Here is a 17,351-nt window from a genome sequence, read left to right as displayed (position 1 = left end):
ATGAGCAAGTAGCAAAGCTAGTAGTGTAGACAGCAGCACCAAACCAAGCAGAGTTTCCTTCAAACCTAATGGTAACATTTCTCTAAGAAAGTGTACATTCTAATTATACACAGACATAATACAAAACATACTTCTGCCCAGCGATAAGGTGGGAGTGTTTTTGATGATTCTAGAGCTAAAAAACATTGAGGATTGTATGGAATTTGACGAAAAACCTCCACCAATGGGAATGCACCAACAAATATACTAGCACCATACCTATTGAGAATTCACTTAAACATCTAAGAATCTATTATTACATTACCTTCCTTTATTGCCTTTAAACAAAATATGTACGTTATCTGACAGTTGTATCTGAGAGAATAATAAAAGATACATTGCTGCTCCATCTTTAGCAGTATTATTGATGAATGATATTCTTCCAGACAATACAACCCGAGCATTGATTATCTATAATAAAAATTGATTATATTGGTAATTTTTTTAAAAATTTAACTCTCAAACTTGAGCCTTGGTTTCCTGTGAAATTGTTGTTCCCAAATAGGTGAAATGTTTGGAAACCTATGCTAACAATGCTACTAATCCCAGCAGTATTATTAGCTATCAAACTAAAAGAGATTTAATTAGGTTAAAGTCATGAATTATAACATACCAGTTACTGATAGTGTTGACTGGGAATGACTCTTTCTCTTCATAATTATCACCAATGTCAACTGCAATAGCAACACCAAAACCATCATGTTCACTGAGAAGAGAATTATTTGTAAACACACAGTCAGCAATATGAGCTCTATTAGATCTTCCTCCATCGAGATTAATGGAATAATACAAGGCAGCTCCAACTGTAGCTTTGTTATCGTGAAATGTACAATTTTTTATTTGGAAAACATGAGGACTTTCTGTTAAACCTTGTGTTCCAACAAAAATTTGACCACCACCTCCCACTCCTGCGTAGTTTGATCGGAAGTAACAAGACTTAATTAATACAATGTGATGTCCGTATCCATTAAAAAGAATGTAAGCACCACCAGCATACGATCTAGCAGAATTTTCTTTAAATTCACAATCAGTTATCAGTACTGAGATATTAAAGACATTCTCTCTTGCAAAAACTGCCATTCCTCCTCCTCTCCCTGTTAAAACACCTTTACCAAAAACTTGATTTGCAGACTTGAAAGAAGTTTCGGCTGTTGCAGAATTATTGATAAATCTACATGACTTTATTATTATTATGGGGTTTCCAGGAATGCTGCCAGTTTCAACATGATTGTAGGTAATAGAGAGGGACCCAGTGTTTCCACGATAAGGTTTCTCTGTGATTCCAGTTCCTCTGTTACTTGTAAAAAATGATTCCAAAATTGTCACATTATAGCAGTTGTGTATGTCAAAGACGGCTTCTTTGAAATAACTATAAAAGTAGAATACACAATATTAGTTTTATCAATACTGGTGGTGCACAAATTTCTTATTGTAATTATAAACAAACGTTAGTCTAGACTATAGGACTACAGTCTAGCTTACAGAAAAATACTAAAGTAGGGTGGAACATTTTCCAGCAACTAGTAAAATTGGGGGGGGGGATAATTCGGAATTCCATCATTTCTTCAAAAGTATATTATTTTTGTCTTTGCCTGTTGCTAAAATTGCTCTTATTGTCAACTATAAATGTAACTTATTAAGGACAAATATTACCAAAACAAAGATGAATTTGACAAAATTTCCCCCTCACTGCCAGAAACGCTCTGCCCTATGCTATTAAAAAAACTGAAATGTCTTCAACTCTCTAACCTGAAAGCAGAATTGGTAATCTCAACTTGTTCAGCCTTTAATATTCTAATAGGAAGTGGACAATGCTCAAAAATAGTATACCTGAAGTTCACGTAAAGGGATGAGTTAAAATATAAGATATATTTCAAGTCATATGTCCATTTATTTAAAATTTCTTGAGCAGTATGACAAGAAATGGTCACATTATCAGACTCACTGCCTCCTGAGTTTAAAGTGACAGAAGCACATGTGACTATGGGCTCAGTTATAAGGTGTACAAAACCTCCAGAAGAAGCAGTGCGTCTAAAAGATATGAAGTAATGATAACAGCAGCGTCCAGTAGACCCGGTGAGTTGTAGAGCAGCTTGTAAAGAAGGACAAAGGAAGGCGTTGTGGCTTCCGGTACGGTTAGTGTTGTTTATCTCACTGCCTCGCTCTTCTGTGCAGTTCACTTGAGAAGCTCCTGCGTCTATTATTACTTGAACATCTTCTAGGACTTTACTGGAGTCTGAAGAACAACAAGTATATAAGAAACCTACCACAAAAACAATTATCACAACGTTTCTATCAATCAACACTTCCATTTCATTGTTGTCATAACTTAACAGTTAACTGATTAGTTGAAATGAGAAATCCCCCCCCCCAAATTTAAATTATTATTTTTATTCATTTAATCAATGCATGTCCATGCCAGATGTAGTAGATCTAACTGTGATCCTTTTTGCATGACTCCCACAGGACATATCTAATATCATTATAATTATGACAGTATAGTGTCATATTAACCCCATCCTTTGTTAAACCAGTTACTGGGAACTACATACAGTGAGAGGCGTCTTGACAATCTTTTGCTACAACTGAACCACTTCTGGCAAAAGCAAAACTTTGTCTCTTACCCCATCTATGCTCTCACCCAGCAGCAACCATGCCTTGTTTTTTGGCAATATATGCAGTATCTAGCCCCATTCTTTAATGAGTCCTTTTGCTTTATTGGTTGTTTTATGGTGGTGAGCAAACATTGGATTTTATAATACTATGGTAAGGCATCATTACAAGCCAAGAACATTGATAACGCTACATTCATGTATATGTGAGGTTTTTCAATGGCATCATTTGAAATGTGCATGAAAAACAAATTGCAGCAATAAAAATTATTGTGGATTGCACCCAATAGTAATTAATTTTTATAGTCATTCATAATTTAGTAATATCAAAGTACCACAATAATTTTCCAAAATCATTTGTAACTTTGTCAATAAAATCAGCTGGAAACATCTTTTTTCCCTCTGGAGAGCAAGTCAAAATTGGTCCACAGGTATTCACTTCAAATCCAGCATCATTGAACATTTTAATCATTGTTGATTCTTTCACTACGTAATTCGTGAACTTAATGATTGAGCCATCTGAATTTCGAAACTCATTAATGCAAGCACAAAAATCATCACAATCTTTGCTCTCGACAATTTCATCTGACTGTGGTATTATCTGGTATGCAAGCATTGGCCCATTCTTTATTTCTTCTTTCATTTTCATCGACACTGGACCTTTTAAAGCAGAATTGAGACATTCACGTACTCCAATGCAACGTCCACCCTTTTTCAAACAAAGGGACACAGCTTGAAGCATACGCTGCAGCTTTTCAGGGTTATCTGCATAACAAATCAAGTGGACAGCTATGATGACATCAAATTCCCCATATTCTGGAGTCCTAATGTCCATCACATCCTTAGCATGATACTCAATGCCAGCTGAATGATGGCCATCATCCATTTTGGAAGCAACAGCAATTTGTTCCTCTGATAGATCTATCCCAACAACTTTAGAAGCTCCTTGCGCAGCTGCCCAACGAGTAAACATGCCATCACCACATCCCAAGTCGAGGACAGAAGCACCTCCCAAAGTATTGTCTTTTGTTCCTTGCAGCACGAAATTAGTGAATGTGTAGAAGGTGGTGTTAGCCCAAAGATCTTCTCTTATATTCTTTGAGAAGCTCTCAAGAAACAGAGTATCACTATATTCTTTAGCTGGGGCGTGTTTATCAAGAGCTTCTGCTTCTGCTGCCATACCAACCCACAGCCAGCCTAATGAGCCAATCATGTGACACTGTTGTGTAATAATGATGAATAATGTCAGCTTGCCATAATGAATGAAAGTTACTATACAAATTTGGCTAGTGCACAAATTGGCTATAATGATACTTATGGTAGTGAATTAAGTTGCAAAATATGAACTTAACATCGTTCAAAAACTTTGTACAACTCTCTCAAATCAGCAATCTGGAGGATACTCCCGTCATCAGCCAAAGCTTTAGAGGGAACCAAGTCATTTCGAAATGAAGGAAACAATACGTGTTCAATTATCCATCGCCATGGCAATACTTTTGCAAGTGAAGGCTCGACCTAAAAAGGAAAAGTTTAAAAACTAGAATAACATGATACAAATTATACATAAATACATTTTTTTCTTCGCTGTCCACTAAGAAATAATCATGCTTGATGCAGTAAAAGTAGGAAAATTCCTTAGCCACTCCTTCAAAGCACTGCTGTTCACTTTCCCAATCAACCTAATCATAAGCGACACTATACAGCAACGAATGATAAACTGTTTACTTCAGTGACAAGTCTTAAGATGAACATAGGCAATCTATCAAGGTCAGGAGTAAATAATTCCAGTAGAATGGGCAGTGACACAAGACAACCATTCTCATCAATTTTCATTGAGAAATAATCCTCTAACATGTCTGACTTCTTACTCAAGAAATCCACGGCATACTATAGTTAGAAATAATAATTATCAAAATAAAAATTAATTCACATAAAATTCAAGAAACCTTTGCTAATGATTCCTTTGACCCACTCTCAGATGTCCATCCTAAAAATTGTATAATATGGTACATAATTAGATTAATAATAAATAATAAATATACCACTCTCGGGTGAGTCCAGTGCAACTAGTGCTAGCTTATACAATGAAGCAGGAGGCTAGAACAAATATTAACAAAAGTAAAATCAAAATTAAGAAAAGTTTTGTCCTACATTTAACTGTAACGGCTTAAAATTAGCAAAATCCAGCAGCACCAACTGATAAAAGAGTTCTTGACTACAAGTAACAATGTAAAAAATAATTATTTTATTGCTGAACTTACGTGACTTTTGTTAAACTTATAAGATATAACTTTGTCTATTAAAAATTAATAAAAGTTAAAAACTAATCACTAATAAATTACTTGATATTGGACAAGAGCTCTTGTTTGATCAACACACCCGACAAATTTGTGCTCACGAAAAAGAGAACACAGTTCTAATATAAAAAGAAAATATCTAGTCAGAATAATAAATAAAATAAACCTTGATGCTCCTTGTCCTTCACTTCCTGAATCAAATTATTAACACTAGTCAAATGAATGGGTTTGTGATGCTTTCTTTTCTTTGAAAGAGACAGCTGAGGACTGTCAGTTGATTTCCTCTTCTTACAAGAAGCACTAACTGATTTCGAAGAAGCCTTATCTGATTGAGAGTTATTAAGCTCCTTTGGTACAACAAATGAATGTAAAGTTTGCTCCTTGGAGTCAGTACGAATTTTTTGGTGAGCATAAGTTTTCTCTAAAAGAAGGAGAATGTACAAAAACTCTATTACTGTACAAAACAATTTATTGGTGGGAGTAATATTTGGCAAATTTGTCTGTGGAAAGCTAATTGGTAAATTTTATATTGGCAATTTTGTGCCACGTGCCATTGAGCATGCTCAGATTGAACAAATTGGCTGGCGATTTCTTTTTTGAACTACCAACTGCCAATATTAATTCCTTGCCAATAAATCATCTTGTACGGTACATATACTTACCATCACTTGAGCTCTGAGTCATGGAAACCTCTTCTAGTGATACTGGTAGCAGTGATGTCCCTGGCAGATGCGTCTGAGTATAGTAAGTGCGTGATTCATTGCAGCCTAACAGTTTATCTTCTATAGACTTCTGTATAGTTTCAACTATAAGTGCTTCATGAAGAAAGTGAACCTACAACACACTATGTAATACAGGGATTCACACTGAATTCTTTGTTGGAGGAGGGGAATGACAACAATTAACAATAACATTTGCATTATTTTGGGGGGGTTTATTCGTGATATACGTGTACATTGTGTTAATCAAGCAGAAGCCAATACCAGAGCAAACATGAGCTACATTATTATTATTATCATATTATTACACATCATTTGTCATTTGTGTGCTTTTTGTAATGAAAAGCAGTCAGTTAATAGCAAGCTTTTATTAAATTTACCCTGACTATTTTTAGGAGAGGAAATCCTTCTGATAATACATACTATTTCCTTTACCTCATGCTTTGTTGGGTGAACATTAACATCAACATTTAAAGGTGCTATCTCCAAACTAAAATATACAAAAAATAAATACAACTTTGTATTGACTTGATAATACATGTACTGTACCTCATGTATATAAATGGGTGAGTGTTCTTTGGCAGGTAAGCACTATACACAGTGTCAATAGCTTTGCGTAGAGACGTAGAATCAACTAATCGATCTAGCAAAAGTACGTGCATTTACAAAATTTTCATTGACATAAATAAAAGCCTTCTTCAAATATGAATAATGCAAATCATTAAAAAAATACCCACACTTTTATTTCTTATCTCTAATTTATACACAACAAACAGGCTTTTATTTGAGGGCTCTCCTATATACTGTATAGCGAGATACTTTCGTGGCCCAAAATTTTCATGGATCCATCTAAAAATCAATTTCGTGGCATCAATTTTTGTAGTTTTCTACTCTTGAACCATATTAAATTGATTTTCACAGATTTTATTTTCGTGAATTTTAAAAAATGTGAAATCCACAAAAATTTTGGGCCACAAAAATTTCCAGCTATACGGCACTTTATACACTCCTGGGCTTCTAATTGAGAGGGGATTTTATTAGAGGATGGTACTTACGATTTATAAAGAGAAGAAACTGGAACTTTTTAACAGAATAATTAGGATTTGTGATGTAGCCATTCATTTTCATGCCAAGTTTGGTATTTTCACATGAGACACACAGCAGCTCCCTATCATAATCATAAACTATTAACTATTTCACTTTACTAAAACAGAAACCAATTATAAAATGGAGAATTCTCTCCTAGTCATTTTTGATAAAATTTGGCCAAAGACCAAAAGCTAACCTTGGGTCGTTGGCCTGATTTTTTTTGAGCAACTTTAAAAATTCATAAAAAATTCAAACTTAATCGGAATCAGCTCAAACTTGATACACAACATGAAAATGTGAATATGCATCAGAAACAATTATAAAAATGGAAAATTCTCTCCTAGTCAATTTTGACAAAATCTGGCCAAGGACCAAAGGGGTTAGCCTTAGGTCGTTGGCTAGATTTTTTGAGAAACTTTAAAAATTCATAAAAAATACAAAATTGATTGAAATCAGTTCAAAGTTGATACACAACATAAGGACGTGTATATGTATCAGAAACAATTATAAAAATGAAGAATTCTCCTGTAGTCAATTTTGACAAAATCTGGCAAAAGACCAAAGGGGTTGCTAGCCTTGGGTCATTGGCCTGATTTTTTTGCAAATTTAAAAATTCATGAAAAATCCAAACTTGATCGGAATCAGCTCAAAGTTGATACACAACATAAGGACGTGTATATGCATCAGAAAAAAATTATAAAAATAGAGAATTCTTTTGTAGTCATTTTTGGCAAAATCTGGCCAACGGCCCAAGGCTATAGCCTTGGGTCGGGTCGTTGGCCTAAATTTTGAGAAACTTGAAAAATTCATAAAAAATCTAAACTTGGTCGGAATCAGCTCAAACTTGATACACAACATAAGGACATGTATATGTATCAAAAAAAAATTATGAAAATGGGAAATTCTCTCCTAGTCATTTTTGGCAAAATCTGGTGAAGGACCAAAGGGGTTAGCCTTAGGTCGTTGGCCTAATTTTTGAGAAACTTGAAAAATTCATAAAAAATTCAAACTTGATCGAAATCAGCTCAAAGTTGATTCACAACATAAGGACGTGTATATGTATCAAAAACAATTATAAAAATAGAGAATTCTCTTCTAGTCATTTTTGGCAAAATCTGGCCAACGGCCCAAGGCTATAGCCTTGGGTCGTTGGCATAATTTTTGAAAAACTTAAAAAATTTATAAGAAAATTTAAACTTGATCAAAATCAGCTCAAAGTTGATACATAACACAGGGAGGTGCATATGTTTCAGAAATAATCATAAAAATGGAAGATTCTCTCCTAGTCAATTTTGATAAAATTTGGCCAAAAACCAAAGCCTTGGCTTGTTGGCCTGGTTTTTGAGCAACTTAAAAACTCATAAAAAATCCAAACTTGACTGAAAGTTGACTTGATACACAACATAAGGATATGTATATATCAGAAAAAATTATAAAAATGGAGAATTATTTTTTAGTGATTTTTGTACAATTATGCTTATTACTTACTTAGCTATAGCTTGTCCAAACACAGCTCCTATGTTTTCAATGTCACTAGAGTCTGGCAAAGTCCTAACATCTACAACACTCTCTCCAAACTGTATTTAAGAATAATAAAAGAAGTGAAGGATTGTACCAACTTTTTTGAGGGTAAAACCAATACCAGTGTTATGAACAGCATACCTAAACAAGTAAAGCAAGACACAACAATAGGTCAATAGAGTACAAGCTACATGTACTTATCATTTTAGTCCCTACAAGTAATGACACAATTATAACAAAAAACAACATTTGCAGATACATGTATGCCTACATGTGTACATGTATATACAACAGTTAAGTGTATCAATGAATGTATCAACAAGTACGTGTGAATTGTATAATCATTCATTTAATAATGACAGCGGCACAACTCCAGCACTCTCTCATACAGAGCAGCAAGATAACATAAATCTATACTGTACAGAAGGAAATTTTGGAGTAAGTTAAATTTGGCGAATTGCTAAATTTTAGTGATTGGCAAATTTTAATTTGGCAAATTAGTGGCCATGTGCCATTGAGCATGCACATACATGTACATGTAATGGCTCAAAATGGTGCATTTTTACTTTGGCAAATGGCTACCAAAACGCCAAACTCGCCAAATTTAACTACTTCCAAAATTTCCTTCTATATGATACATTGTACTATATACTACATGTACATTATATGTAAAACTTCCACTAAACACACATAACACCAATAAAATTATAATTATAACAATTACAGTATACATACATGTAATCATTCTTACTTGCTCACTACATCAACTATTCTGTGATATTCATCAGCAGGGTTCTTCAAAGCATTACGACGTGTCACCATGTTGTAGAAAAGGTCTTCAACTTGTATCTGAGTACCTCTATTACCTGCACAGGGCTTAGGTTCAGGAGGACCACTACTTTTCTGAGTTGAAACTAGCTTTCCATCACTATATGAAGCTCTAATAATGAACAATGACTCAATACATAATAAGCAGATGAAATATAGCATGTACATGATTGTATGTATGCATACACCAGGGTTCTGCCTAGAAATAAATTAGAGGTGGTTGGAGACTAATAGTGTTCCTTTTAAATTCATGTACACCATACTTGTGTAGACAAAGGTTAGACAGTCTGACAATAATTAGCATACATGCTTCATTATATTCAAGACATACTGACACACATAGTTTAATCCACTTGCCAATTTGCCATACTTGCACTGAACAAACAATGACAATGCAGTATTATTAGCATCGTAGCCACAAGCATTTCATTAGAATTAATTGCTTCTCAAGAGAGCATGCTACCACTTACTTGGAACTCTACACCATACTAGTAGACTACAATATCATGCTTTATGTATGCATGGTTATTAGTATTAATTGGATGGCTGGCATACTTGTAAGCACATTTGTCATTCTTTGTCCTGCTGGTTATTGTGACATGAGCTATGTGACTGATACTTGCTAAAGCCTACAGAAGACAAAACTATCATAACATTATATTAATCATCAATATTCCGAGTTGTACACATACATGTACATGTAAGTACTTAAAATGAACCTTTGTCAAAAGACCATACATATAAATTCTAGAACTATAGCCTGAAGCAAAAATAAATATTCATAAAAATTCAATTTTGACCAAAATCAGCTCAAATTTTCTACACAAAAAAGTATATGTACATGTACACGTATGTACATGTAGCTACTAACTTCTCCTCTAAATCCATAAGTATTAATAGATGAAAGATCATCAAATGACTTGAGTTTGCTAGTTGTAAAACGTTCACATACGATGGGCAAGTCTTCTTTCTAGATAAAAAAGTAAGTCAAAACTGACCAAAGAAGAGAAAGAAAGAGACAAAGAAAACCAAAATAAAGTACTCAATAGTGCTGTGACTGAAAGTTAACACCTTTGAACCTTTTTGTAATAAAACAATCATTAAAAAAACAGTTAACGAAACACATCAGTGCCTTTGAAAAAGAATTATCTTAGAAAGCACAATTGGCAATAACAAAAGAATTTCTGAATCGTGGGAAGATAGTCTAAACTTCTGGGCAATTTATACAAACAGACAATGTATGAAGCATAACAAAGGTTTTAATAATCCAAGGAAAGTCACAGCACTACATGAATATCATAAAACATTTTTTCAAGTACTCATCCACACAAGCATAGAAGGCCTTTACACTTTGAATCCATAATTGCAACCTACATGTACTAAAATAGAATCCTCTTTGGTTGTGTTCACACTAAGCTACTTTGAAAGAATTAAACTGCATTGGCTTCTACGGGTTATGAATATATAACTAAGGTCAATCAAACCACCTCCGGATGTGGATTGACTGAATCTAGCTTCAATCCTGATTCAAGACAAGTGTGAACAAGCCAATCCTTTTTTAATTCTGGATTTTATCTCACTTCTGGATCAAAAGTGGACAAGTGTGAAAAGGCCTTAGGTGTATCACATGCATTACTTATCATAAAAGGAAGCTCACTGAGATTCCAGATCCATTATCTTGTATCAGTAACATCTTAATGCCTCCATTCTTAACAGATACTTGTATAGTAGTGGCACCAGCATCTATACTAAAAAAATTAATAAAAAAGTAGCATAATATTTTAATGCAATGTCATTTTAATGTCATTTAAAGAACTTACTGAGCATTCTAAAAGTGTAAGTACATACTGTAGTGCCATGCATGTATACCGTCAATCCTCAAACAAAAACCGGGTGCAAATAAACGCCAGGTTAGCAATAAAATGGAACTATAAAGATGTAAATGTAGCCTACAAATATCATAGATGCCCTGTAGTAGATACATAGGTACATAGTATCTACAGTACATAGTGCCATGCATGTATACTTTAGTTACTACTAGACTATTGTTTTTATTATACAGTAGACCAAACCTAACTAAGCACTTTCTAATGGATATGCATGTATGGATAAATGTAAAGAAAAGTGTCACTAATAAAATAACAGACAGCACAACATAGTATGATAGAAGTTACACACAAAAAGCAAATAAAAGGACAGAAGAGATACTGTATCGCTCCAAATTTTCATCAGTCAAAAAATTTCGTCAAAATCTTACATTCTTGTCAAAATTAATTTTCGCCCATAAAAATTTTATCATTTTTGCTATTAATCTGTATAGTACACACTTGGAACAAAAATTTTGTCGGTTAAAAGTTTCGGCAAACAAAAATACCTGACAAATTTGACAAAAATTTTCACCAACAAAATTTGAAGCTATACGGTAAGCCTTTGCCCTAAATGAAGGTTGGTATACACGTCCTTAGTATCACATGATGTACAGTGACAGTGACATCACAACAACCATTACACAATATCCATGTACTGTATTTCCTTAAATAAAAGCCCCAGCGTCTACTTCCTAAAATGGTACTTGGACCTCGAAAAATTTTTAAAAAATAAAACTTGGGCCCAGAGTGGGATTTGAACCTGTGACCTCTCGTATTTGACTTCCAGAACTTAAGGAAGTATCTACAAAGCATCTGCGTTACTTCAAGGCTAGATTTGTGTATTTATACTTCAATTCTATTGCTACCCCAGTGTTTATTCACATCTGGCTTTTATTTTAGGATATACAGTACATTGTATATCAACATGCTATAAACTAACCTATTCTCAATCATTTCTTTTATAGCATTGGCTGGTCTCTGTATAACCTTACATAGTCATGAATATACATCTTAAAGCAAACAGAAGTCACTTACTTCTCCTGCAGCTATTCTGTTTACTACTGATTGTTCTAATCTGACAATTCCTTTGGGTTCATCCATAATGTGCAGGCCAGGTGAGGAGGTGGCAATTACTGAAAGTTACTAGAAAATATCCGTAAATCCCTGGATAGCTATGCCACGTGTTTCCTCGTGTGCCATAGTAATTCTTGAGGGCCTCATTAACTCCTTTTCTCCAAAATTTCCTATAAATTTGTAGCTGGTAGTTAGTGAACACCTTTTCAGTTGAATCGACAGTAAAAGCTTCTGCTAATAGTATACAGCAAAAATAGAGTAAGAGACAAAAATTATGGCATCTCCATGGGCAGTGGAGATGCCAGAATCTTTTATTATTTAATACTCCACCTAGCTTCTCCATTGGTTATCACTCCAAGCTAGTGGCACTAGCTTCAAAGTAGTAATATTAGAAGTGATTTGCTGTATTTTGTAATATTTTTCATACTTTTAGTCATCAACTCCACTGTATTAGATCTATACTTCTAATGATAATAGATTCATCAACTGATGTTACCTGGTTAGTGGATGATAAAGAATAATACATTGTATAAATCAACTGATTCCTTCGCATTTATAACAACACACTGCTTGTTTGTATATCCTGATCCACTTGAAGAGACAATTAATGTTACTTGTACTGCAATGATTGCCGGAGCTATCATCAAATATATAATCTAATTAATAATCTTTTTTAGACTCTAGTAATCAGTGAATAATCAATACACATAGAGCTAATAATTGCATAGACTGGTCGCATCTACTATCTACAAATGAAGTTGAAATTGTTTTAAGAAAAATACAATTATTAATAGTGATAACTATATGGATTGAATTGAAACAGAAGGAAAGAGCTTTAACATAAAATACAATCTTCGAACATGAGGTAGGATTTAATTAATAACATATTCATATTCAACATTGTAGTTCATTTTCCAAAATCCCCTCAAATTTTCATAAGAGATGGGAAAAATTCTTTCACAATCAGTGCTTGATGAAATTACCTTGTACTATGTATGGTACATGTTTTTTTAAAGATTTTTTAGGCAAGTTTAGTGATAAAAGATCCAATTTTGACTGGAATCAACTTGAAATTTTACATGACACAAGTGAACAAGGAAGTGTAATGAAAAAGAAGAATCATGGAACTGCACCCACAAGAAGTGTCAGTGTGTGTATAAAACTCATTGTTGCGTAAAACTTTATTTATGTGTGCATACATGTACATGCAGCCTGCACAGTGTATATAACCTACGCCTCCAATGCTGGACAACATGTATGCATGTATACGTGTATCTGTATCAACGTAAAGAAGTTAATAGTAGTAGCCATTTTACTCCGATGTACGGTAACGGCCCCCCACTGTGTATTATATTATGTCATGTGTTTCTTAAACTAATAATGTACAATGAAGGTAACTACGCACACGTGACTATAATAATGTGTGCACATTGACAAGTATAACTTGTATGGTGTATAGCATATAAATTAATGAACCTTCCCATCAAAAAGAGAGGTTGCTCATGAGAGCTAGTGGTACAGCATATAGGTTAATAGAACACACAAGCACAAATTAATGCAATTGAATTGTGTCAATGTGGAAGGTGTAGTTTGTTGTTTCATAAATCTATTTGTCCATATGCTTCATTTTGCATCATTATAACCTGTAAAATAATATACAATATTGAATGAATATGCTACAATAGCTGTTAAAAAGAAACATTAATAAGAAATACTGATGGTGTTTTTATGCCAACTGAATTAACAAGAAATACATGATTGCACTAGTAGAGCTAAGTTCAGTACATAATGCATTCACTTGGTAATTGGCAGTTGACAGTATACTCTTGATATAGATCTACTTACCTCTTGTTCATGATACATTGTTCTTGGTTCATCATACACTAATGATTCTTCATTGATACCTATAGTTCAATATAAAATATTCTTTTAATATTCATCTACATACAAATCTAATTATAAGGACAGTGATATCATTTTATACAGCCATTGCTTTGTTCACATAAACACATAATTTGTTCAATTAAAGATATCATACTCTCACAATTATCTGTCCACTCATTTCCATACACACTATTACATACTTTCTATTCCTCCACTGTTAGTACCATAGGCAGGATTAGCAGAGATACCAGATTCTATTAATAGTTGTACTGATTGATAATTATAATTTAAAAATTCATCTTACTTCCAGTAACACCATATGCAGGATTAGCAGATACATCAGTAATACATCCTATGTCTTAATGTTATTATATTTTATATTAAATGTACTTACTTTCACCAGTAACTCCATATACAGGATTAGTTGATGCTGTTAGTGTATTCTGTCTGGTATTCATACTTGGTGCTATAAATTAATTTCTTTATCATGTTTACATATACACACTTATTATAATAAATATTACCATCTGATTGTTGAATTATATCAGCTTTCCTTTCAACAAAATTGAAAGTATCATTTCCATTTGATGTTTTATTCCATCTTCTCCTACACACTAATACACTCACTATTAATATTACTAGTATAGTAACTACCAGTAATATAAATACTGCTGTGCTAATACTTCCTGCTATTATTAGTGTATTACTGTCTGTACTTTGTAATGTACTAACTGGTGTACCCATCACTGATGTAGTACCTATAGTCAATGATAAACTGTTACTTGATATTAAGCTAGTTTTACTATATTCCATTGATTCCATTGTTACAGTAGCTGTGGAGTATATGCTTGATGATGGAAGCACAGTAGTGACAGTATTAACATGTGTACTATTGATTGTTGAAGTAGCTGTATCTGTAAAAGGCTCTATGATGACATTGGAAATAAATAATTATTGACTTATATAATGTTTATAAAATGTTATTCTTACCTACTACAACTGAGATGAGTGGATAGTCATTGGTATCTAATGCAATTAACTCATTGTTGCCCCCCAGTCTGTAATTGTGTGGTCCATTGTATTGCTGATAAAACATATAATTTGTAGCATTACTTTCAATCATCAGTATATCACCAGGTTGTACTGTTATCTCATTGCTCATTGTAAAATTATATAAAAGAGGAGTTACCATAACAGCATTACTAGCACTAGTGTTTAATGTTGCTGCTGTAGTAGTGAGATTATTTGAATGTCTTATTTTAATTACTGGCATAACTTGTGCAGGAGCAAAAACTATCCAGTTAGTAATAATACCATGACATGTGAATCTTATATCAGGAAATATTCTAGTGTCAGAAACATAATATGAATCAGTAATCAAATAATTTAATGAATTGATTGTTTCATCAGGTACGAATTGTGGAAAGCAACCTTAATTAATAAAAAAGAGTTGTTTATCATTATGATTGATTTATTACATACTTGTATCCTGTGCTATTGGATGTATTAGTATATTCCATGATTCGTAATCAACATCTGGACTTGATCCTGATATTCTAATGTTAGTATCATTAATCTTAAGTGGTTGTATTTTTCCTGTTTCATCAATATTAGTAAGAAGGTTCATATAATGGAATCTAACAACACTTCTCTCATCAGGAGGTTGATATACACCAATCCTGTATCCACTGGAGACACTTAATGGAGTAGGGAGAGTGAAACGATACTGTCCATTAGTTGTAAAGTTATCAGGAGTCAGTCTGATTTCAATAGACATCTCTCTAGTGTACACATGATCATCATTAGTTGGAGCCCATACTTCAAATTTTGGATATAAATTTCTACCAACATTATCATTAACTGTCCTTATATCTACTCCAATCAATATTTCTGTTACAACTGTAGCACACCTGAACATGATATCAGTCCCCATAAAGTCCTCAACGATGATCCATCTTGATGCTGCAGTGTTTTCAGCTAGTCTGTTATTACGTAGCATTCCTGATGGATCTGTTGCTTTACCCTGTAGAAGACTATAATCCATAAATCCTTCAGTACAAGACTTTCCATTAACCCCCAGTAATATTCCATTACTCATGAAGCACAGCAGTGTTACTAATAGAAGATAGGAAGACATCATCTTCAACAGAGCTAGCCTAGGTGTATGAGCAGAGATAATAAAGTTGTGTGGGCTTGAATGTGAGGCTATTATTATAGGTCTAAACATTTCAATGACCCACTGAATTGAATTTGTGTGGGGGGTTACTATGGGATGACAGGGGGTTGCTATAGACAACAGACAGACATACAGACATTACTTCAACAGAGAGCAGAGTAAACGAACAAACTAAAAGTTGGGTGATGATGAGATATTAGATAGCTCTACCTGCCCTGCATGTAGGATTTCCCTTTTGATTAAAACAAGATATGTGGATCTGCATCATTTCCTGCATTGCCTTGTTATGGTATTGAGTACTAGCACTTAGTGAGGAAGTACATCTAGTATATAGTCTCTCAAGCCATATCATTCCCGAGCCCAAAAAATGGTCTGGCTTGTGAGTAATGCCTTATAACTGGTGGCAGTGAAAATTAATGTAATTATAATAGTTAAATGTTTTAAAACTGAAATTACTACTAAGTTAGATCTATATTCATTGTTCTTTCAGTTAGACATACAGCTCTTTTTCTTTCATTTGTCCATGTGCCACATTCATTAATATCATATCCTACCAGTGTAAGTTTTTAGTTATTGTTTATAAAAATACTTGCCTCTTGTTCATTATACATTATTGTATATACCCCCGGTACCTTTAATTCAAAACAATGTCACACATAATTATTATATATCTAGTGTCAATAACAAAAGTTAATATGGGGAAAACTGCTAAAAGCAATGAAAGTTTTGGGAAATTGACTAACTATATGCATGCAGAATTGATCATAAGATTCAAAAAATGATCCACTCATATCAACATGAGCTGCTTCTTGATTCTGTCGTGATAGAAAATGAGACCAATACTTTCTAAACTTAATTTTTTCCAACAGACAAGGTACCCAGATTTACTGCTGAAAAATAACTTGTTGGCCTTTCCTAAATAAAATGCAACAGGTTCTGAGTCTGTGTCATTTCTTATTCCATAGATCTATAGTTATCACCAGGTTGTACTGTTATCTCATTGCTCATAGTAAAATTATATAAATTCTGAGATATGCTAACAGCATTACTGATGTTCACTGGTAGTGCTGTAGTAGTGAGATTATTTGATCGTCTTATTTTAATTACTGGCATATAATGTGTAACAAAAGAACTTAATATCCAGTTAGTAATAATACTATGACATGTAAACCTTACATCAGGAAATATTCTAGTATCAGAAATAAATATTGAATTAGTAATGTAATAACTTAATAAATTGATTA

At 33.5% G+C, this 17,351-nt stretch overlaps 3 protein-coding genes across 3 annotated transcripts; all 3 read right to left on the bottom strand.

Moving 5' to 3' along the window:
* Window positions 1-2,858: 2,858 nt before the first annotated feature.
* LOC100641464 (DNA mismatch repair protein Mlh1) lies at window positions 2,859-12,114 on the bottom strand. Its single transcript, XM_003386245.3, has 21 exons — window positions 12,009-12,114; window positions 11,914-11,960; window positions 10,763-10,853; window positions 9,977-10,075; window positions 9,661-9,734; window positions 9,029-9,217; window positions 8,376-8,418; window positions 8,245-8,333; window positions 6,723-6,835; window positions 6,217-6,310; window positions 6,103-6,157; window positions 5,611-5,782; window positions 5,115-5,369; window positions 4,994-5,067; window positions 4,913-4,947; window positions 4,803-4,866; window positions 4,694-4,748; window positions 4,598-4,638; window positions 4,377-4,538; window positions 4,223-4,330; window positions 2,859-4,166 (listed from the first exon to the last, which is right to left on the bottom strand). Exons 1-21 carry the CDS (start codon window positions 12,072-12,074, stop codon window positions 3,999-4,001), a joined length of 2,094 nt encoding a protein of 697 aa, XP_003386293.1. The 5' UTR covers window positions 12,075-12,114; the 3' UTR covers window positions 2,859-3,998.
* On the bottom strand, window positions 2,962-3,831 carry LOC105312599 (uncharacterized). Its single transcript, XM_011405369.1, has one exon. The coding sequence runs from the start codon at window positions 3,829-3,831 to the stop codon at window positions 2,962-2,964; it is 870 nt and encodes a 289-aa protein (XP_011403671.1).
* A 1,458-nt stretch (window positions 12,115-13,572) lies between the features above and the next one.
* LOC109581630 (uncharacterized) lies at window positions 13,573-15,368 on the bottom strand. Its single transcript, XM_019995910.1, has 8 exons — window positions 14,922-15,368; window positions 14,735-14,857; window positions 14,456-14,689; window positions 14,326-14,397; window positions 14,236-14,283; window positions 14,132-14,185; window positions 13,893-13,951; window positions 13,573-13,690 (listed from the first exon to the last, which is right to left on the bottom strand). Exons 1-8 carry the CDS (start codon window positions 15,202-15,204, stop codon window positions 13,646-13,648), a joined length of 918 nt encoding a protein of 305 aa, XP_019851469.1. The 5' UTR covers window positions 15,205-15,368; the 3' UTR covers window positions 13,573-13,645.
* Between the last annotated feature and the right edge of the window lie 1,983 nt (window positions 15,369-17,351).

The sequence above is a fragment of the Amphimedon queenslandica genome, unplaced genomic scaffold, assembly GCF_000090795.2.
Source record: "Amphimedon queenslandica unplaced genomic scaffold, v1.1 AMPQUscaffold_13428, whole genome shotgun sequence".
Classification (NCBI taxonomy): domain Eukaryota; kingdom Metazoa; phylum Porifera; class Demospongiae; order Haplosclerida; family Niphatidae; genus Amphimedon; species Amphimedon queenslandica.
Note: the sequence above shows the minus strand (reverse complement) of the source record. Positions and strands in the feature narration are given on the sequence as shown.